Source organism: Sinocyclocheilus anshuiensis, unplaced genomic scaffold (genome assembly GCF_001515605.1).
Source record: "Sinocyclocheilus anshuiensis isolate Anshui unplaced genomic scaffold, SAMN03320099.WGS_v1.1 scaffold1170, whole genome shotgun sequence".
Classification (NCBI taxonomy): Eukaryota; Metazoa; Chordata; class Actinopteri; order Cypriniformes; family Cyprinidae; genus Sinocyclocheilus; species Sinocyclocheilus anshuiensis.
This window is the reverse complement of record NW_015538055.1, coordinates 2,666,491-2,684,608: the sequence shown is the minus strand read 5'-3', so window position 1 is coordinate 2,684,608 and position 18,118 is coordinate 2,666,491. Positions and strand designations below refer to the sequence as shown.

The following is an 18,118-nucleotide window of genomic DNA, read 5'->3' as shown; positions in this document are numbered from 1 at the left end:
AGCCGTATAAGTGCCAGGTCTGTGGTGGGAAATTTACGCAACAAAGAAACCTCATTAGTCATATGCGGATGCATACCTCAGTATCTTAGAACAGGTACCCACAGTTCTCCATAGTGCTTTGGTTTGGGTTGGGTTATTTTAACTAGGGTTCAGTTTTTTAGAACACTATAAAGATTCCTCTAGGTCTTCTTTAGAGGGGTTCCCTTTTTGAGCTGCTGAAGGGTTTAGTTTCACCCACAAATCTTCTACAATTCTACAAAGAGTCATCTAGGTTAAAAAGGAAACCTCTCAAGTATAATCTAGGGCTCATGTGTCAAACTCCAGTCCTGGAAGGCCACTGTCCTGCAGAGTGTAGCTGCAAAACACCTGCCTGGAAGTTTCTAGTAATCCTGAAGATCTTGATTAGCTGGTTCAGGTGTGTTTAATTAGGGTTGGCGTTAAACTCTGCAGGACAGTGGCCCTCCAGGAACTGAATTTGACACCTCTGGCATAGATGAATGTAGAATAGTTGAAGTTAGAGATGCCAGTGTTGCAGTACTCAAGTCCAGACTGGGACGTAAGTCCGTCTAATGTCCGAGACCTTATTTTCTATGACTAAGTCCAAGTCCAGGTCCAAATGCTCCTCAAAAAATGGTCTTGGACATGAGATGGATTAGAGTCTCATGCGACTGACTTGAGTTGTAGTAGTGTGACAACATTCATAGATATGCTTTTTGACTATTTCTGCTCAATTTTCCCAGTTGCCCCCGTCCTCCTTGACGACTCTAAGTGCACTATAGTCCGTGAGGGCGTTCAGTGTGTCTGTATTGCCTCGGGAAACCCTGAGCCTGTGATTGAATTCTACCTGCCTGACCTCAACATCACCATCAACAACTCCAACAACCCATTTAACTACCACACATACTCAGATGGGTACACGTCCACGGGCATCATCAAGCTCCAGGACAAGGGTGAAAGGGGGAACAATGGTGATACCGCTGTCCATGTGCACTGCAGCATCAGCAACATGTATGGCTCCGAGACCATCCGTTTGGAACTGCAGCAAGAAAGTAAGTAGACCTTTACTGAAACCACTTGTGCAACCGTTCATATGATTTTGAGGTATCATCAATGAACCCTATGCACTCTTTCAGAAAAGTTCATGATGGCCGTCATAGTGGGGACTATTGGAGGTGTGGCGGTAATCGCCTTCATCATTGCAGCTGTGAGATACGTTGGTCAGAATAATAAAAAGTGAGTATCCTTCACAAGTAAGACTGGGAGAAGAACATTTAGGTGGAGTTTGTGGGTTGGGACTGGGGTTTGTAGGTATCAAAACACCCAAGCCTAGTCATCCATGTTCAGTTTTGTTTTTTTGTTTTTTTTTTGGCATTTGGTTTTCAAGCCATAACCCACTCACAGATGATCCAATTTGATTGCTTTGCAAGATGGTAAACATGCCACATTGTGCACAAAATTGCAGACTAACAAATCTATTGCAGGTTCAATTGCCCCATGCCATTGCTTTTCAGCCTCAAAACCACTGAGCTCTGCAGCAAACACCCTGCTCCTATCTCATTTTGCAAGAAAAAATAAAACGTCCCATTGGAAATCAAATCGAAACACTCCCAAACTTGACACTGTGTCACAATGCCAGTTTTATTTAAGGGGTTGCAATGATCCCCTTGTGTTAAAATGGATGCCCAGGCTTAAAGGAATAGTTTGAACTAAACATTTAAATTCTGTTTATTTACTCACCGTGTGGTTTTCTTTCTTTTTAAGGAACACAAGCAAAAATATTTTGCTGAATGTCCATGTAGTTCTTTTCCATACAATGTAAATGAACAAGGTCTGTTAACCTCTGAAAGAGATAAAAAGATATTACATAAAAATTTTCACAGAAAAAGTTAAAATTAAAAATTTAACCAAGAAATTAAAATTAAAAAGGATTCACAATAATGGTTTTTGGTTTTTGCATGTCCTGGGCCCGATAATCATTTAAATCAATTGAAGCATATCATTTTTTGACCCCAGTCTCCAGTCTCCATTCATTGAATGGAAAAGAGCAGCTAAGACATTCTGCAAAATGTCTTGGTTTGTGTTCCACTGAAGAACGTCAGTCATACAGGTTTGCAATGTCATGAGGATGAGTAAAAAATGACAGAAGTTTGATTTTTGGATCAACTATCCCTTTAAAGTGTTGCCGCAAGCCAGTTAGTTTACAGTATGGTTGAGTGTGAGACAGAGTCTGATTCTCTGACTCCACCCCCAGAGAGAATGGTAACCCTGGGCAGGACGTGGGATCTAAAGTGGAGAATCCCTCAATGTTCTACAGCGCAGTCAAGAAGGACAAACAGAGTCTCAGGAAAAAAGTGGTGAGATATTATAATAATGAATAAATCACCTACACAGTATATACAGTACTTGCACTCTCAGTGATAATACAAAACAAAAGCGTACACACCGTACAATAAAATAATCAACATTCTGTGTTTTTTTTATCATGCATATCTGTGGCAAATTATATTATATACTGGCTCTTCTCTAGTTGTAATTAGCTTTCCACACTTAGCCTTAGCATTAAAACAATCAGGAACCAAATATTAAAGGGGTCATGATGTTGCTAAAAAGAACATTATGTTGTGTATTTGGTGTAATTAAAAAACTTACTTACAGTCTGTGAGTCAGAACAGCCGGCATTGTAGTCTACTCTACCAGGATCAGGAAACAGTCTTCCATAAAATGCGCTGGACACATCTGAATATTTGGGTTAAACTGTTCTGGAACAGTGTTGTAAATACAACTTAACCACTGATTTCTAGTTGTGTCCTCTTTTGGAAGGCCAAACAAAGTAGTATTGCTTTCACAACGAAACACACAGTGTCACACACATAGCTGGCTTGAATGAGCGGAGGCCGGCAGGCTTGAGAACGGCGCGGCCGGCGGATTCGGCGAAGGAGCGGCCGGTGGGCCTGCGGAAACCACATGTGACGACCCCGGGCTGGACTCCACTTTGTCCACGGTGAAAGCCGATCGGGCGATCCACAGCGCGAAGTTGATGTATTTCCTCAGCGACCAGCACGGATCAGCTCTAGGCATGACGAAGCGGATATCGTCCTCTTTTGGAAGGCTAAAGTAAAGGCAAAGTAGTTTTGCTTTCACAACGAAACACACAGCGTCTTCACGACATGGCAGCGGCGGCAACAACAATACTACAGCGAGAATAAAAGTTACACCTTCTTTCTTTGCGTGAACATTTGGGCGGTGTTATGCAAATCTTGAGACTTTAGTCTTTGCAACTTTAGGGATCTTATCTATTCACGAACAGCTTGTAACACTCCAAAGAGAAAGGAAAATTTTAAATTGCATCATATGACCCCTTTAAAAAGAATTTCTCATATATTATTCCTACATATTTTAAGAGGATGAATTAAAGAGGGAATTAAAAAAAAACAAAAAGTAAGTGCAAGAGAGGCACTATTCCACAATAAACGTTTAAAACAGTAGTATGCTGCATTGTTGTGACATGACCTCATCATGTTGCATGCAGTTGCCATCCAATTATCATCTTGTAAATAAATAGTTATTTTCAATTCCAATCCAATTTTGTCTAGACATGTCTTGTAAATGAAATTAAAAACTGAATTAATACAGAGATGGCTGAAAACCTTAATAATAACCTTTAATAATTATACTAGAAATGCCAGGTGAAATGCATTGCATTGTGGGATACAGTGTGCTCTGTTGTATACTGCATATTTTGGCAAATGTATTGCCGTAGGTATCTGCATAGTTTCCAGGGGTGTCAAATTCAGTTCCGGGAAGGGCCACTGTCCTGCAGAGTTTAGCTGCAACCCTAATTAAACAAACCTAAACAAGCTAATCAAGGTCTTTAGGATTACTAGAAACTTCCACACAGGTGTTTTGGAGCTGGTTGGAGCTACACTCTGCAGGACAGTAGCCCTCCAGGACTGGAGTTTGACACATGGTCTATGCATACAAAAATAAATAAATAAAATGTGCATATTGTCACCGTATACATACTGTATACTGCAGAAACAGAAGTATGCTGGTATGCTATTCTGAATACAGCCACTGTCACAAAGCCAAGTGTGGATGGTATGTCACAACTGAGAGTTCCAGTGTAGGCCTATGCTTAGAGCATTTTCTGACTTCTATTCTCTCCTCTTTCATTGCTTTCTATGCATTCTCTGTCTCTTTTTCTTCCCTTAACATAGCTTAAGACTGAGCTCCTGGGCTCAAAGTTTAACTCCATCCTAGAGGAAGGCACGGTAAGACTGAAATTTAAGATGAGCATGTAAACAAATGGCTGGAGGTGAAATAAACTAGCAATAGACAGCAATAAAAGCAAACATTTTGAGAAAAAAAATCCAGTTACTACAAAAATTATTTACATTTATTTCTGTTTTAACAATGCTGTTCACTGCTGCCCGGAAGCTAATAATTCATATGCTGGCTACCTCATTCTGTTTAGCGGCTAATTGCTAACAGTGCTTTTGAGTGTATTGTTAAGGACCTTTATTTTGACATGACCAAAGTTTTCCTGCTCTGCCTCCAAATATTGTGCCTAAATATCTTTTCTAAATTATTTTCACAGGGAGACGACAGTGATTACCAATCTGTTGGCCCAATGGCAGGCATGGAGAGGCAAGAGCTGAACTACGCCGCCCTAGAGTTTCTCCATGGACGACACTTGGAGGGAGGCTTCAGGAGGGCTGATGGTGACACCAGCGACTACACTGAAATTAAGGCAAAATGAACCGCGATTCTTCCCTGATGCCTCGGCCAAACGGGACACAATGGCCGCTAGGGCCCAATAATTCCCACTGCCCCAGAAATTTCCTATTTCACCCATTTTAAATGTGGCCTTTTCAAGGGACAACTGTCTCGGACAGTTAACGGACAATGAGTCTGAGGTTGTTTTAGATTGCATTCTCTTATGTCTCCAAGGTTCTGGGAATTATATGTTCCCTTATCAGTAAAAGATACTGTACAATAGAGTTTCTTTATGTATTTATTAATGTTTTTGGTTATTTATACCCATTCTTGACTGTAGCCATACCAGATGTTTAGTCTCTCAATCAGATATGAGAGGTTTTAGTATTCTCCTGGTTTAAAAGACAATACTTTTCAAAAGGAAGGGTCTTTTTTCCAAGAGTTACAGTAGAGCTTATAGTCTGAAGCAAGCTTAAGGGAAATGGTATGGTTTGCAGGTGAGTCTCAGTCACTAGTGGTCCTTTTAACTGTGTCCGCTGTAAGTCGAAGCATCAGGGAACGAGGTGCTATGTGCACCTCGACATAATGTATAAGCACTATCCCAACTCTGGGTATGTCTTGGAGGCCTAACACTCTCTTAAATACAGCGGTTGTTTCAGATCTTTTTCTGAGTGTACAAGTCTTCGTGCACATTTCAATATTCGTCCGCTGAAACTTTTATCACATACCCAGAGGTGATTGTTAAAGGGATAGTTCACTCAAAAAATGAAAAAAACTCACCCTCATATTGTTCCAACTGCATGTCACAAGAATCTTTGTTTAGTTATTTTATTACAACAACAGTTCATAGTGACCACATCTGTTAAGCTTATAAAAGACCAAAAAAACATAATAAAAGTACCATGAAACAGCTCATGTTCTATAAGAGTTCTAAAGCCATCATTGATGTCAACAATGGCAAAACATCTGAATGTGATGCCATTTTGTTTTTTTAAATATTGAGTCGTACAGACTACTTTTATGGTGCTGTTATGATGGTTTTGTTCTTTATAGTGTTGATTTTGTCCTTCAGTTTGTGATCACTGAACTGTTGTATGGAATATTTGCCAAACCTGTGTAGTTCCAAACCTGTATGATATTCTTTCTTCTGTGAAACGTAAAAGAAGATATTTTGAAGAATGTTGGTAACCAAATGATTGATGGTAGCCAATGACTTCCATACTGTGGAAAAAATACTATGGAAGTCAATGGCTACCATCAACTAAAATATCCTCTTTTGTGTTCAGCATAAGAAAGAAACTCATACCGGTTTGGAACAACATGAGGGTTAGTAAATGATGACAACATTTTCATTTTTGGGTGAACTATTCCTTTAAATTAATACTCTTTTTATTTTTAATTATACTGTATATTTCACTTATTTGTATTTGTAAATGAAAACAGGCCAGTAACTGGATTCAAAACTGGTTTATTGAATGGTTGCTGGATTTTGTTTGTCCCAACTACTTTGTACCCTTTTATTCAGACATATATTTGTTTTAAATGTTCCAAATACATTAAGGAGCAAATTCACCCTGATAATAATTCAGCCAATCTGACAGGATGTAGTATATGATAATGCCTGATGGTCATCCCTGCTCCTGCACACATTGCAATCTAATATGGTTAAGCTGACATTTGATATAAACAGAAAGTCATATTAAATAATGGATGATTGTAGCTCATCCTTTGAAACTGAGTAAGAAATAACCACCATTTGGAACATATAGGAAGGTATCACTTTACCTAAGGTGCTTGAAATAAATGTAATGTTTTATGTAATCATGTAATCCTCTGGTAAGGTTGTGTCGATAGATGTTTGTTAGATGGTCAGTATATGCGATTAGCCCTTGAAATGCAATTTGACTAACAGATTAATGAGTCATTATGATATTAATCACATCTTACATTTATAAAGCATTCAAAGCACCTTGGTTGGATACCAATGTATGTAAATACTCTGCATGATATATAGTTCTGTGTTGTGAACCTTTGACCACACAACAAGAACATACATTGTGCAACAATGGTGTATATTTTGCAGACAATATACAATTAGTAACAAAGACAGTCCATGTTTGAAGATATATACACAGATATTTATTTGTAAGCAAACAGATTCGGGGGCGCATTAGTAGGTCAAACCTAATTTTTCACTTTGAGTGTTGTAAAGAATATTTGTATGTATCTGACTGTGTGATGGCAATAATAATGAACACGTAATGTTGTTTCCTTATTGACATAATAATGCAGAACAGAAAATCTCCAATCATTATTTAAATAATAATTTACATGATGTTCTTTGCTTGCTTTCTTTTTGTATAATAAAAGTCTCCAGCCTCAAATGATGCCATTCTTCTTTAAAGTCGGCATGAAACGGAAGTTGCGATTGTCTTTTCTTCTCTGCTGTGACGTATATCCGAGTGAAACGGCATCTGAAATGAGAGGGCGGGACTTGATTTCGTCCTTCGGGAATTGATTGGATCGTTGGAAGGTGGGGCGTTGCAAACAAAATGGAGGCAGATCTGAATGCCTTGCAGTTAGTGGTGGGGGATTTCTCTCCACTGGATTCACCGCAGACACCCTAGCATGAATAAATGTTTTATTTATTAAGAATGACGATGACGATCAACGGCACAAAACATGCCTAAACAGCACGCGCACGAGAGAGAGAGAGAGAGAGAGAGAGAGACTGCCTGAATGACGGAGCGTGTCCTCCATCAGGTTGTCATATTCATGAAAAAAATTTGTTTGCGATGTCCTAAGAGTAACATTGTAGTAATATCCTAATATCTTTTCAATGTTTAGGGGTAACGTACTCCCTTATGACTGGTGTCAGTGCTGTAAAGTGAAGCATCAGCTTCAGCGTTTCTGTCATTTATCCCAGCGTTTACCCCTCACGTCACTAGCTCCGCCCTTGCGCCATAGCTCGTGACCGGAAGAGAAGATGAGTCGTTTTGAGGGGGAGGGGAGATTAACGTTTTTGATTAAAGACTATGAGGGCACATGAATTTAAAAAAAATAATGAAGTGCACGGATAAATTATTTATAATAAACACTACAGTATACCATTAAAAAAATAAGAATTTTCAATTTTGATTTAATGGTGACTTTAAAAGTGAAACAAAAAAGAAAGTAGGCCTAAACAAAATGATAAACAGGATAATTCGCTTTATTTGTACATGTTCTTGAAGAATCGTGCGTGCACACGATTTACCAATTACTTCCCTTGTTTAAAGTAGATTGTAAAATAATGATTTGTTCTACTTCCCGTCAGAGTTCTCTGTTCTCAGATAGCACACGTACGTCTGCAAGATGTCTATTAAAGATCGCTTCATCTGGAAAGCATCTGTGTACAAACATCTGATAGACAACTTTAAGATGTCCGTTTTACATGCATTCTAAATCATAAACATGTTAAAGACATTTTCTAGACGTCTATTTGACATCTGAGAAGAAATGTCCTAGACGTATTGCAGATGAGCAAAAACACTCTAAAAAATACGTCTTCAGGTGTAAATTCAGACGTCAAATAGATGTCTCCGTGATGTATGCTATCGGTTGCTGCTATGTTATGTTATTTTATGCTATGTTTTGGACAGAGACACTTTAATTTGGTATTATTTTGAGTTAGGAGTGAGTTATACACATTCTCAAAAGCCTTGCAGGACTCATTTTAAGTGAGAGGCATCTATCGGGTTATGAGAATGCGGACAGGAAGTAGAATGAATATTTGTATGCACGATTTCGAATTAGTAAATCGTAGGCTCGTAGTAAACAAAAGAAATTAATTAGTAAATCGTGCGCACGATTTACTTTTTTATCCCTGCATGTCATGTGGCTCCAAACGTCCATCACTTTTCACGCGAATACGCCATGCTTCACAACGTGCAGGCATTTTACGTGCAAAATCTGCAAACCGTTCGTGTTCATCTGAAGAAAGTCATCTGGGACGGCATGAGGGTGAGTAAACGATGAGAAAATTATGATTTTTGCGTGGCGTATGCCTTTAACACGAGCAGAAAATAAAGACCTAAATAGGCCTATGTGTTATAAAAAGCTTTATTTCAGCAGCTTGTGTTGAACAGTTCAAGACATTTTGATAGTCTCGTACACTGATTCCTGTCTCTTCCTTGCAGTCATGTAGACATGGTCGTCATCTTTTGGTTTCGTATGTTTTTCTCTCCTGTGAAAATAATAATGGTCAAATATGTGGAATCGCTGACTAATCACAAACTTTTAACACTTAGAAACTGTCAGCCAATATCCATTTCTTGAGTTTATGAAGTTCTTACCATAGGACGACAGTCAAACAGGAAGCAAAGATGACATTTAGAACAACTGAAAGGGTAAAGAATATCCACGGGGTGGAAAAACTCCAACTTACTAAGAGAACAATAAAGATTGTCAAAAGAGAAGTCATTTGGATGATTTGTATAAAATACACATGATGATTGCATCCTGCCTACCTTTTGGTTTTTCACCATGATTGTGCACTTGGATTTCCATTTTTGTCATACCAATTAGATTCTCACTGACACATTCAATGGTAGTGTTGACGTTTCTGAAGCCAGAAATAGAGATGTTGCTTATGCAGATGATGTTCTCTGTTGAAACAGCACTGAAGTATTTCGTGGTACCGTTCAATATTGGCCAGTATATCTGGGGTAACGGCACACCACTGCTGACACACATGCAGCTCAGTTCATCACCCCACACAAAACAACGGGAGCTGTTCAGGATTGTAGGGGAATCTAAATACAAATTGATGGTGTTTATCGCCTTACCTCAAATTAGAATTTATAATGTGTTATAAGTGAAATGATACATACGTCTTACTTTGAGGATGACAGTACTTTCAGACCGGATACTTCCTTGAAGTGTCACTGTGCAGGTGAGCTTAGTATTGTGATGTTCAGGCTTAGGATGAAAAGTCATTATAGAAAAGTGCTCTTCCTGGTTAGGCACTCCATGACTTCTACGACTAGTTTCACCATCAATCCCTGTCCACACAATATCTGCTAAGGGTTCTGTGCAATCCCCTGGAACTTTGCAGGATATCTCGGCCTTCTCTCCCACTGTGAGCAATGGGACGCTTATTGTTGGTTTCTGGGTAAGCTCTAAAAACATTTATTGGAATGAAAAATTCCATAAATTAATTTGGATTTGTATGTTTCTCTGTCAAAAAGCATATAAACAAATGCATACCTTTAACCACTTAAGCTCGGCGCGTTTTTTGGTATTTTCGCCTAAATTCTTTCTTGTGATATATGACTTGACTTTTTTGTGAAAAATATATAAAATACACATTCTTCGTAAAAATTATTCGCAATGGTTAGGCGGAAATTCGTGTGTGGGACGAATACATTTCTAAGCTTAATTTTACTGCTTTATGAATATAAAAACCAAAAGGAATGGTATTCTTTGTAAAGAAGACACTCCAAGCTTTCAAATGAACCCATATATGGGCTGATACCATATAAGGAAGGTTATGTAGCCTAAGTGGAGCATAAACATTTTTAACGTCATTTAACGTCCGCAGAGTTTAACTGGTTTTAACAGTAATATTTACTGTCTGAGGAAAGATATACACTTTTCCTTCTCCCCACTCGAGTTTTAATCTGTATTCACCATCAGATTTACCCTGAACCAAGTGGTTTAGCAAAAAGTTGCACTCTTTCTCATGGGGATAAAATATATTAGTGGAAAAATAAGGAAGTTCAACAGCTGGGTTTTGAGGATCTCCTTTGAACCAGGTTATCCTAATTGGATCTGAGACACTTTGAGGGATAGTGAAAAAACAGAATACTCTGATGCACAAACCGGCCTCTCCAGTGAAGCTTTCTTCTACTTTGATGTAGAAGTTAGTCGGTGCATCAGGGTCTGAAAAACAAAATCAAAGCATGAGATCAGACAGACTGTGGACTTAAGTTTAATTATTTGTCTTCTATATTGTATGTTTTAACTATAAATCTACACTTTTTTTATATCAACAAAGTTTTGCTGTAATGCATATATTTTGCATTGTCATCCAAAGCTCTTAACTTTTATGAGAAATGTCTTATAAAAATAACAAAGTAGACAGTAGTCATGTGTCACAGTAAACTAATGGAAAACAGGCTGCTTCTGTTCACATTACTTTCCTTGTTTTGGCTACTTCTGAGATTATACAAAAATACAAATTTGTATTTTTAGTAGCTTTTCTAACTTTTATCATAGTCATGGGTGAGAAATGTAAGAATATATAGAAAAACTACAACAAAAATTGTACTGGTTCAAATGGAATAATCAGATTCATGACAAGAAATAACATAAAAGTCAGCACTCACATAAAGTCTCACAGTTTGTCATTTTAATGACAGTCAAGATGAACAGCAGTGTTTGCAGCATCTCATACTAATGTGATGAAACAGAAATAATCACTGGAAACTAGGGCTGCGTTTCTCAAAAGCATCGTAAGCCTAGATCGTAGACCCATTGCCACCAATGGCCACTACGATCAACCAAGCTTACGATGCTTTTGAGAAACGCAGCCCAGGTATGTTAATACTGGAGCACAAATATGACAGTAACAAGTAACTTGTTTTTTTATATGACATTCTGCTGAAATTTTGTATTTTATTTAAACACTTTTGAGAAAGGAGAAAAAAACAACAAGAGATGAGAGATGTTGAAATAAATGATTGCTTACCCAATATTTGGAGAGCTTAAATAACCTGATGTGACGGCAGTTTTTCTTCTGATCAAATTGGGGCTGTTTTTCTTGAGATTGAACCACTTTAAGCAACTCATCATTAACCACCAGAAAGGATATTGTTTCACAATGTTGTTACACAATACTTGATTACACCACCAATGCTTAAGAGTAAACTCTAATCTAACACAGGAATATTTCTAGCACTGAAATGACCAGTGCTTTGCTATTTACATTTTTACAGTTTCATTAAGTTCCCAAGATCAAGACACACTCCCTTCATCTCCATTGGCCTAACAAACTGATGTGTCCTGCCACAAACACACACCACTGCTTCAGCCACAGTTGCTGTGTCAGGAATTCAGAGGAAACTTTCTAAAACGTAATTTGTAAGAAATATAGACTAGAATATGAAAATATAAAATTGAAACTATCAAAAGAAAACACAAGTCCTTTGAAAACAATCACAACTTTTATTTAATTAAAATTAAAGTCTTAACATAGAGATGATGTAGAGATATTTTTTTCTAAAACATTAGTAATAACACAATAATGCAATGAGAAAGCATAAAGTAAAAATGACACACACAAAGAAAGTCTTTCACTTCAGAGTTTTAGGACATTAGCATGTGCTAACATGCATCCTAACTGTTCCACTATATGCTACAGTGTAAGAAAAGCTACTTGACGTAAACTCAATAAAAAGCTTTGTTTCATCTGTAATGCATTTATCAATTCACTAAGATCTCTCTGAAGACATTTTGATAGTCTCGTACACTGATGCCTCTCTCTTCATTGCAGTCATGTAGACATGGACGTTTTGGTTTTTACGTCTTTCTCTCCTGTCAAAATGGTAATAGTAAAACTTGTGGAATTAGTGACAAACATTATAGAAATTGCCAGTCAACGTGTATTTCTTGAGTTTATGAAGTTCTTACCGTAGGACGACAGTCAAACAGGAAGCAAAGATGACATTTAGAACAACTGAAAGGGTAAAGAATATCCATGGGGTGGAAAAACTCTTTTTGTATAAGAAGCCATTCCAAGACCGATAAAGAAGTCATACAGATGTTTTACATATGAGCACTATGGCAGAAATGTAAAATTCTTGTAAAACACATTATTGCGTCGTGTCTACCTTTGGGTTTTTCAGCATGCCTGTGCACTTCGATTTCCATTATTGCCAGCCCTATGAGATTTTCATTGACACAAATGGTAGCATTGAGGTTCCCAAAACTAGCAATGGAAACGGTGATGATGCTTATAATGTTCTCTGTTTAAACAGCACTGTAATATTCACTAGCACCATCTGGTATTGGCCAGTATATCTGGGGTAACGGCACACAACTGCTGACACACATGCAGCTCAGTTCATCACCCCACACAAAACAACGGGAGCTGTTCAGGATTGTTGGGGCATCTGAAATGAAATTAATGGCAATTATGATTAATAATATTAGCATTAATTATAATGAATGCTAATTGCTATTAGGGCAGTTGTGTCCACAACAATCTTGTGATGTGTTATACTGTGTGTGAGTGAAATGATACATACGTCTTACTTTGAGGATGACAGTTCTTTCAGTCTGGATGTTTCCTTGAAAAATGACTGTGCATGTGAGATTAGTATTGTGATGTTTAAGCTCAGGATGGAAAGTCAATGTTGAAAACTCATTATCCCGGCCAATCACACTAAAGATTGTCCTTTCAACTCCATCTGGCTTAATCCCTTCCCATACAATATTTGTTGTGGGATTTATGCAATCCCCTGGAACTTTGCAGGATATCTCGGCTTTATCTCCTTCTGTGAGTGGTGGGACGTTTATTGTTGGCTTCTGGGTGAGTTCTTAAAACACGATGATTTATTGAAATCAGAATTTCTAGAATGAACAATTCTATTATTCTATCATTTTAAAAAGTTTTATGCACACCTAGGATTATCTTGCTTATTCCATGTCACATGGACAAGTTAAAGCTTCTGTTGATGTTTGCAGCACAAAATTTGACATGGTTAATTTCCATTAGTTATTTTATCTACAGGAAGTAAATTCAGAATTCGGAAGTAAAATAAAGTAGCGCAATATGATAAATTGAACTGAAACACATTCCAGACAATTTTAATTGAATATTTGGACAGCCCATGGAATAGATTTGTGTGATTTCTGTTAAAAAAAGCATATAAACAAACACAGCCAACCTTTTACGGTAACGTTTACTTTCTGAGGAAAGATTAACACTTCCCCTGATTCCCATTCCAGTTTCAATCTGTATTCACCATCAGATCCGTTCTGAACCAAGTTTTTTTAGCAGAAAGTTGCATTCTTTCAAATTGTCATTGCTCAAATAATCATTACTCATGTCAACACAAGGAACTCCAACAGCTGGGTTTTGAGGATCTCCTAATTGGATCTGAGACACTTTGAGGGACAGTGAAAAAACAGCATACTCTGATGCACAAACCGGCCTCTCCAGTGAAGCTTTCTTCTACTTTGATGGAATAGATACCAGTCAGATCATCAGGGTCTGAAATGAGAAACAGTAAACGGTAGCCAACTGTATTTTTCCATAATACCCTAATATCAATGACTCAGATCAAAGGGACACATATTCTTTTTACATTATTAATTGATTATTTTGTTTTCAGTAATATTGAAAGTAATATTTTCAGTAATATTTATTAACCTGGAAAAACAACTCAAGTAATAAATAACTGTAAATGTCATAGAAAATAAAATAGGCACTTGATAAGTTCAGAAAAAATGTGAAACAATATAGTCAAACCATTTCATGTGACTTAAAAATAGGTTATATTATAGAGTGATGCCTTTTATATGATGATTGTTGAATATTTGTTTTCATGACTAAAAAGTCATGTTTGTCACCAAACATTCTCATGTTTATCTCGAGAATGACCCATAAACTACTTAGTACTTGTTCTCTATAAATCAGAGTAATCATATGGTGAAATTACATTACAGAAGTTAACACTCACCAAAACAGTCTGTCATTTGAACGATGGTCAAGATGAACAGCAATGTCTGCATCATCTCAGACTAATGTAATGAGACAGAAATACGGCCTCTGGAAATTATGTCTGTTGATACTATAACACAGGGGTGCCCAAACTCGGTCCTGGAGGGCCGGTGTCCTGCAGAGTTTAGCTCCAACTTGCCTCAACACACCTGCCGGGAAGTTTCTAGTATGCATAGTAAGAGCTTGATTAGCTGGTTCAGGTGTGTCTAATTGGGGTTGGATCTAAACTCTGCAGGACATCGGCCCTCCAGGACCGAGTTTGGGCACCCCTGCTATAACACAACTATGTCAATAATAAAAAAATACACACATATAGTGAGGGGTCATTCTTATTTGACATTATTAGTAATGAAACTACATTTGTATTTGTAGAAATGACTTATCATTATTATCATTACCATAGAGATATGTGTACTTGATACCCCTCCCATCAACAGTAAAACTTGACTAATACAGACACCAGTATTGTTAGCACTAAAATAATTTTCCAAAAAACTAATATTATCTTTATACCTAATAAATTTGATTAATTTTTGTATAATGAAGTATTGGTCATTTTTATTTTAAGCCATCCACTCATTTTTTTTTATTGAGTGTTTTTTTAACATTTAATCAAACAATCTACTTCAATGGACTGTGCAACAAACAGACAAACAGAAACATTCCAGAAGAAATTGTTAAAGACATTAAATGTTGTATTGAATCCTAGGCCTTTCCGCCGTATAGTTGTGAATAACCACAGGCTGGCGTAGCTGATGGCAGATCACCTCGTCTATATATAGGGAGTTGGTCTTGACCTGGATCTCCTCCTCCAGGCTCAACTGGCGCCTTGCTAGAGCTTTCAGTTCCATCTCTGACAGTTCAAGAGCCTCGGTCAGTCTAATGGAGAGACATAGAGGGGAAGATGCTTTTATTGGGGACATACTAGCATATGAGACATATGTTTCCGAATCCCTTCCCCTACCTCTCAGTGTGGCTCGTGAGCTCCTTGACCTCTTCCAACAGTCGGATTTGAGCTGGGTCGTGGCAGAGCTCAACGTTGGGTCTTTGGCTGCGAGTGGACAGTCGAGTCTGAGCAACTTTGAGTGGAGCTTCTTTCTCTGTGATTGCCACTCGTAGAGACTCCAGATTCTTCTCCTGATTTGCGGCCTCTGCTAGCAGCTTTAATTCCAATTTACATTTAGTCATCATTTAAGACTCACTTAAATATTTAAAGATTAGATCTTATTTAATATAATATTTAATATAAAATAGCTAGAAATATTTTATGTTTAAGAAAACCAATTTATTGACAAATCTCAAAATAAATATGATTTTCATTATTAAAATGTTGCTGTGCCTTAATTAACTGGTAAAACTGACTTGATGCTTTGATTTGAATTGATGCAGTGCTAGAAGTGCAACTGACCTCATTGAGCTGGTTCTCAAGCTGTGCTTTGGCAGTTTTGGTCTCCTCTATGCGCAGCTCAAAAGCCCTTCCCGTGGCCTCGTACTGTGTGTGCATGTCTGCAGCCGTCTGCTCTAGCAGGCTATCCACGAGAGCTCTCAGAGAAAGAGAGTTGTTCTTCTCTTTCTCAGCTTTGCTAATGTTTAAGTTGCAGAGGCTCTCCCGTTCCTCAGGAGTCACTGCAGATCTGGAAATAGTAAAAGCAATGATGTTTACACACACATATGCTTGCATTTGTGGTTTACGGGGACTCTCCATAGGCGTAATGGTTTTTATACTGTACAAACTGTATTTTCTATCGCCCTACACCTAAACCTACCCCTCACAGAAAACTACTGGCAATATTTGAATTTCATAAAACACCGTTTTGTATGTTTTTTTTAAGCCTTTTGTTTTATGGGGACACAGGAAGTGTTCTCATAAACCATGTTTACGTTGTAGTATTCATGTCATTATACACATTTGTGTCCTCATAAACCATATATACTGTACCAGTACACACACACACACACACACACACATAAATATATATTCACAGAAGAAAATGATTGAAAACCTTCTCTTAACACATAAATAGTATAGACACTTTTCTTACCCAAGACTAGAAAAGTTTAAATTCCCTCCGTTTAAACCGGGAGAAGCATTAGTGAGAAGAGAACAGAAATCATCAATGCGCTCGGCCTGAAATTTGTCCTGCAGGTCCTTTTCCAGATAGTATTTCACTGAATGAATGAGCCTGAAAAGCACAGGGAAAATGTACTAACTAAAATTCATTTTTGAACAAATTGATATTATATAACAAGCATTTCATCAAAAAAACAAAAACCCCATATTTATCAATAATGCAAGGATTTAGTGCCATATTTTAAACACTTTTCTCATCATTTTCTATGTAGCAAAGAAATAAATTATTTTTATACAATTTTTGTTTATTATTGAATTATCATCATTTAATGGTTTAATTAATATTATTTAAATTTTATTTTTTTAATTTACAGGTTTGACAGATGCTTCCACATAAAACATCAAGAAAAAATTGATTCTTTATGATCTGACCCCCTTAAGTTAGTCTCTGGGTTCGCAAATGAGTCTTGTCACTCTCACCGACCTGATCTGCTCATTGATCTGCTCCAGTGTTCGCTGAAGCAGGACCATCACTCCTTCAATCACCTCCTTCTCCTTCAACAGCTCCTCTTCCACCTCATCATGCACCAGGTCAATCGCCACCCGCTTCTGTCTGAGGCATAGACATGGTTCAAAAGTTCAAAAAGACATAGTTCAGAGTCCAGTAGTTCAAAAGAATGGCCTTTATTTGAAAATCAATTTGGTTGTGTAGTTCAGGTAAAACACTTGATTTTAGTAATGTCTTGTAATGGTTGTGCTCTACAGTGAGAAGTACCTCTCAGTCAGACATTGCAAATTCACTTGGAGAGGCTAAGAGCAGCTTTCTAAAGCTCTTTCTACACGGCTCTTGAAAATGATGAGGGTCTCAATCTCCTGCACGATCTCCTCAAACTTCTGGTTCAGTTCCAGCCTCCAGAATTTGATGTCCTGGATTCTCTGCTCTAAAGAGACGCAAGACTCGTGGGAACATAAGTAGGCCAAAATTGTTATCTGAAATATCTGAAATAACTTCCTCTCCTCATCATTTCTATCACTTATCTTTAAAAGGTCAAGTATCATCATGACACTTCCTGTGTTACTGCACCTCTAATGCAAGGCCATTAACCTTCTTTGCATCCTGTCACATGTGGTTTGGTGTGTTGCTTACCCAGCTTCTTTAGTGCATCCTGTTGCATGCGTCTGGTAGATTTGTCACTCTCCTCTATGAGTCTTTGACACTCTGCTGTCAGTCTCTGTGAGTGTGACTGTTCTGCCTCCGAGCTCCTGAACTGCACCTGGTTTGCATGTTTCCACTCAGATGGCAGAAACTTATCAGGGGGTCCCATCAGTCGAGACATTTTTTTTCCTAAAGAAAAAAAAAAGTCATTCTTTGGTTGGCGGTAGATGACATTTATTTTTCATGATTGAAAACGAGGCTAAGTAGATTGTACTGTCGTGCACCTCAATGCGGATCAATTTATATATTTAAAGGGGTCATAGGATGCTACATGCACTTTTACAAGTTGTTTAAACTGAAATGTGTGTTGGCAGTGTGTGTACACAACCACCCTATAATGATAAAAATC

At 37.7% G+C, this 18,118-nt stretch overlaps 2 protein-coding genes and 2 pseudogenes across 2 annotated transcripts in view; 1 reads left to right on the top strand and 3 right to left on the bottom strand.

Moving 5' to 3' along the window:
- The window catches only part of LOC107683144 (myelin-associated glycoprotein-like), a 13,739-nt gene extending 8,411 nt beyond the window's left edge, over positions 1-5,328 (top strand). Inside the window, exons 7-11 of the mRNA XM_016479230.1 lie at positions 741-1,049; positions 1,134-1,233; positions 2,252-2,354; positions 4,218-4,271; positions 4,598-5,328. Of these exons, the coding sequence (XP_016334716.1) occupies positions 741-1,049; positions 1,134-1,233; positions 2,252-2,354; positions 4,218-4,271; positions 4,598-4,759 (728 nt within the window). The 3' untranslated portion in view covers positions 4,760-5,328. The remainder of the gene's footprint in view (positions 1-740; positions 1,050-1,133; positions 1,234-2,251; positions 2,355-4,217; positions 4,272-4,597) is intronic.
- Positions 5,329-8,844: 3,516 nt separating this feature from the next.
- LOC107683421 (sialic acid-binding Ig-like lectin 7) lies at positions 8,845-11,145 on the bottom strand. The gene is made up of 6 exons (XM_016479474.1): positions 11,085-11,145; positions 10,306-10,638; positions 9,588-9,875; positions 9,225-9,509; positions 9,051-9,141; positions 8,845-8,950 (listed from the first exon to the last, which is right to left on the bottom strand). The coding sequence occupies exons 1-6, from the start codon at positions 11,143-11,145 to the stop codon at positions 8,845-8,847; spliced, it is 1,164 nt and encodes a 387-aa protein (XP_016334960.1).
- A 1,043-nt stretch (positions 11,146-12,188) lies between these two features.
- On the bottom strand, positions 12,189-14,519 carry LOC107683420 (sialic acid-binding Ig-like lectin 10; annotated as a pseudogene).
- Positions 14,520-15,168: 649 nt separating this feature from the next.
- Positions 15,169-17,890, bottom strand: LOC107683419 (tektin-1-like; annotated as a pseudogene).
- Between the last annotated feature and the right edge of the window lie 228 nt (positions 17,891-18,118).

What these genes read in the sequence shown, in the direction of transcription:
- LOC107683421 (XM_016479474.1), bottom strand. Translation starts at nt 11,145, where the DNA reads ATGCTGCAAACACTGCTGTTCATCTTGACTGTCATTAAAATGACAAAC. An exon ending in GACAAACTGTGAGACTTTAT is followed by an intron (nt 10,639 to 11,084) that starts GTGAGTGCTGAC and finishes TTTGTTTTTCAG; the next exon opens with ACCCTGATGCACCGACTAAC. An exon ending in TCATGGTGAAAAACCAAAAG is followed by an intron (nt 9,142 to 9,224) that starts GTAGGCAGGATG and finishes TTGTTCTCTTAG; the next exon opens with TAAGTTGGAGTTTTTCCACC.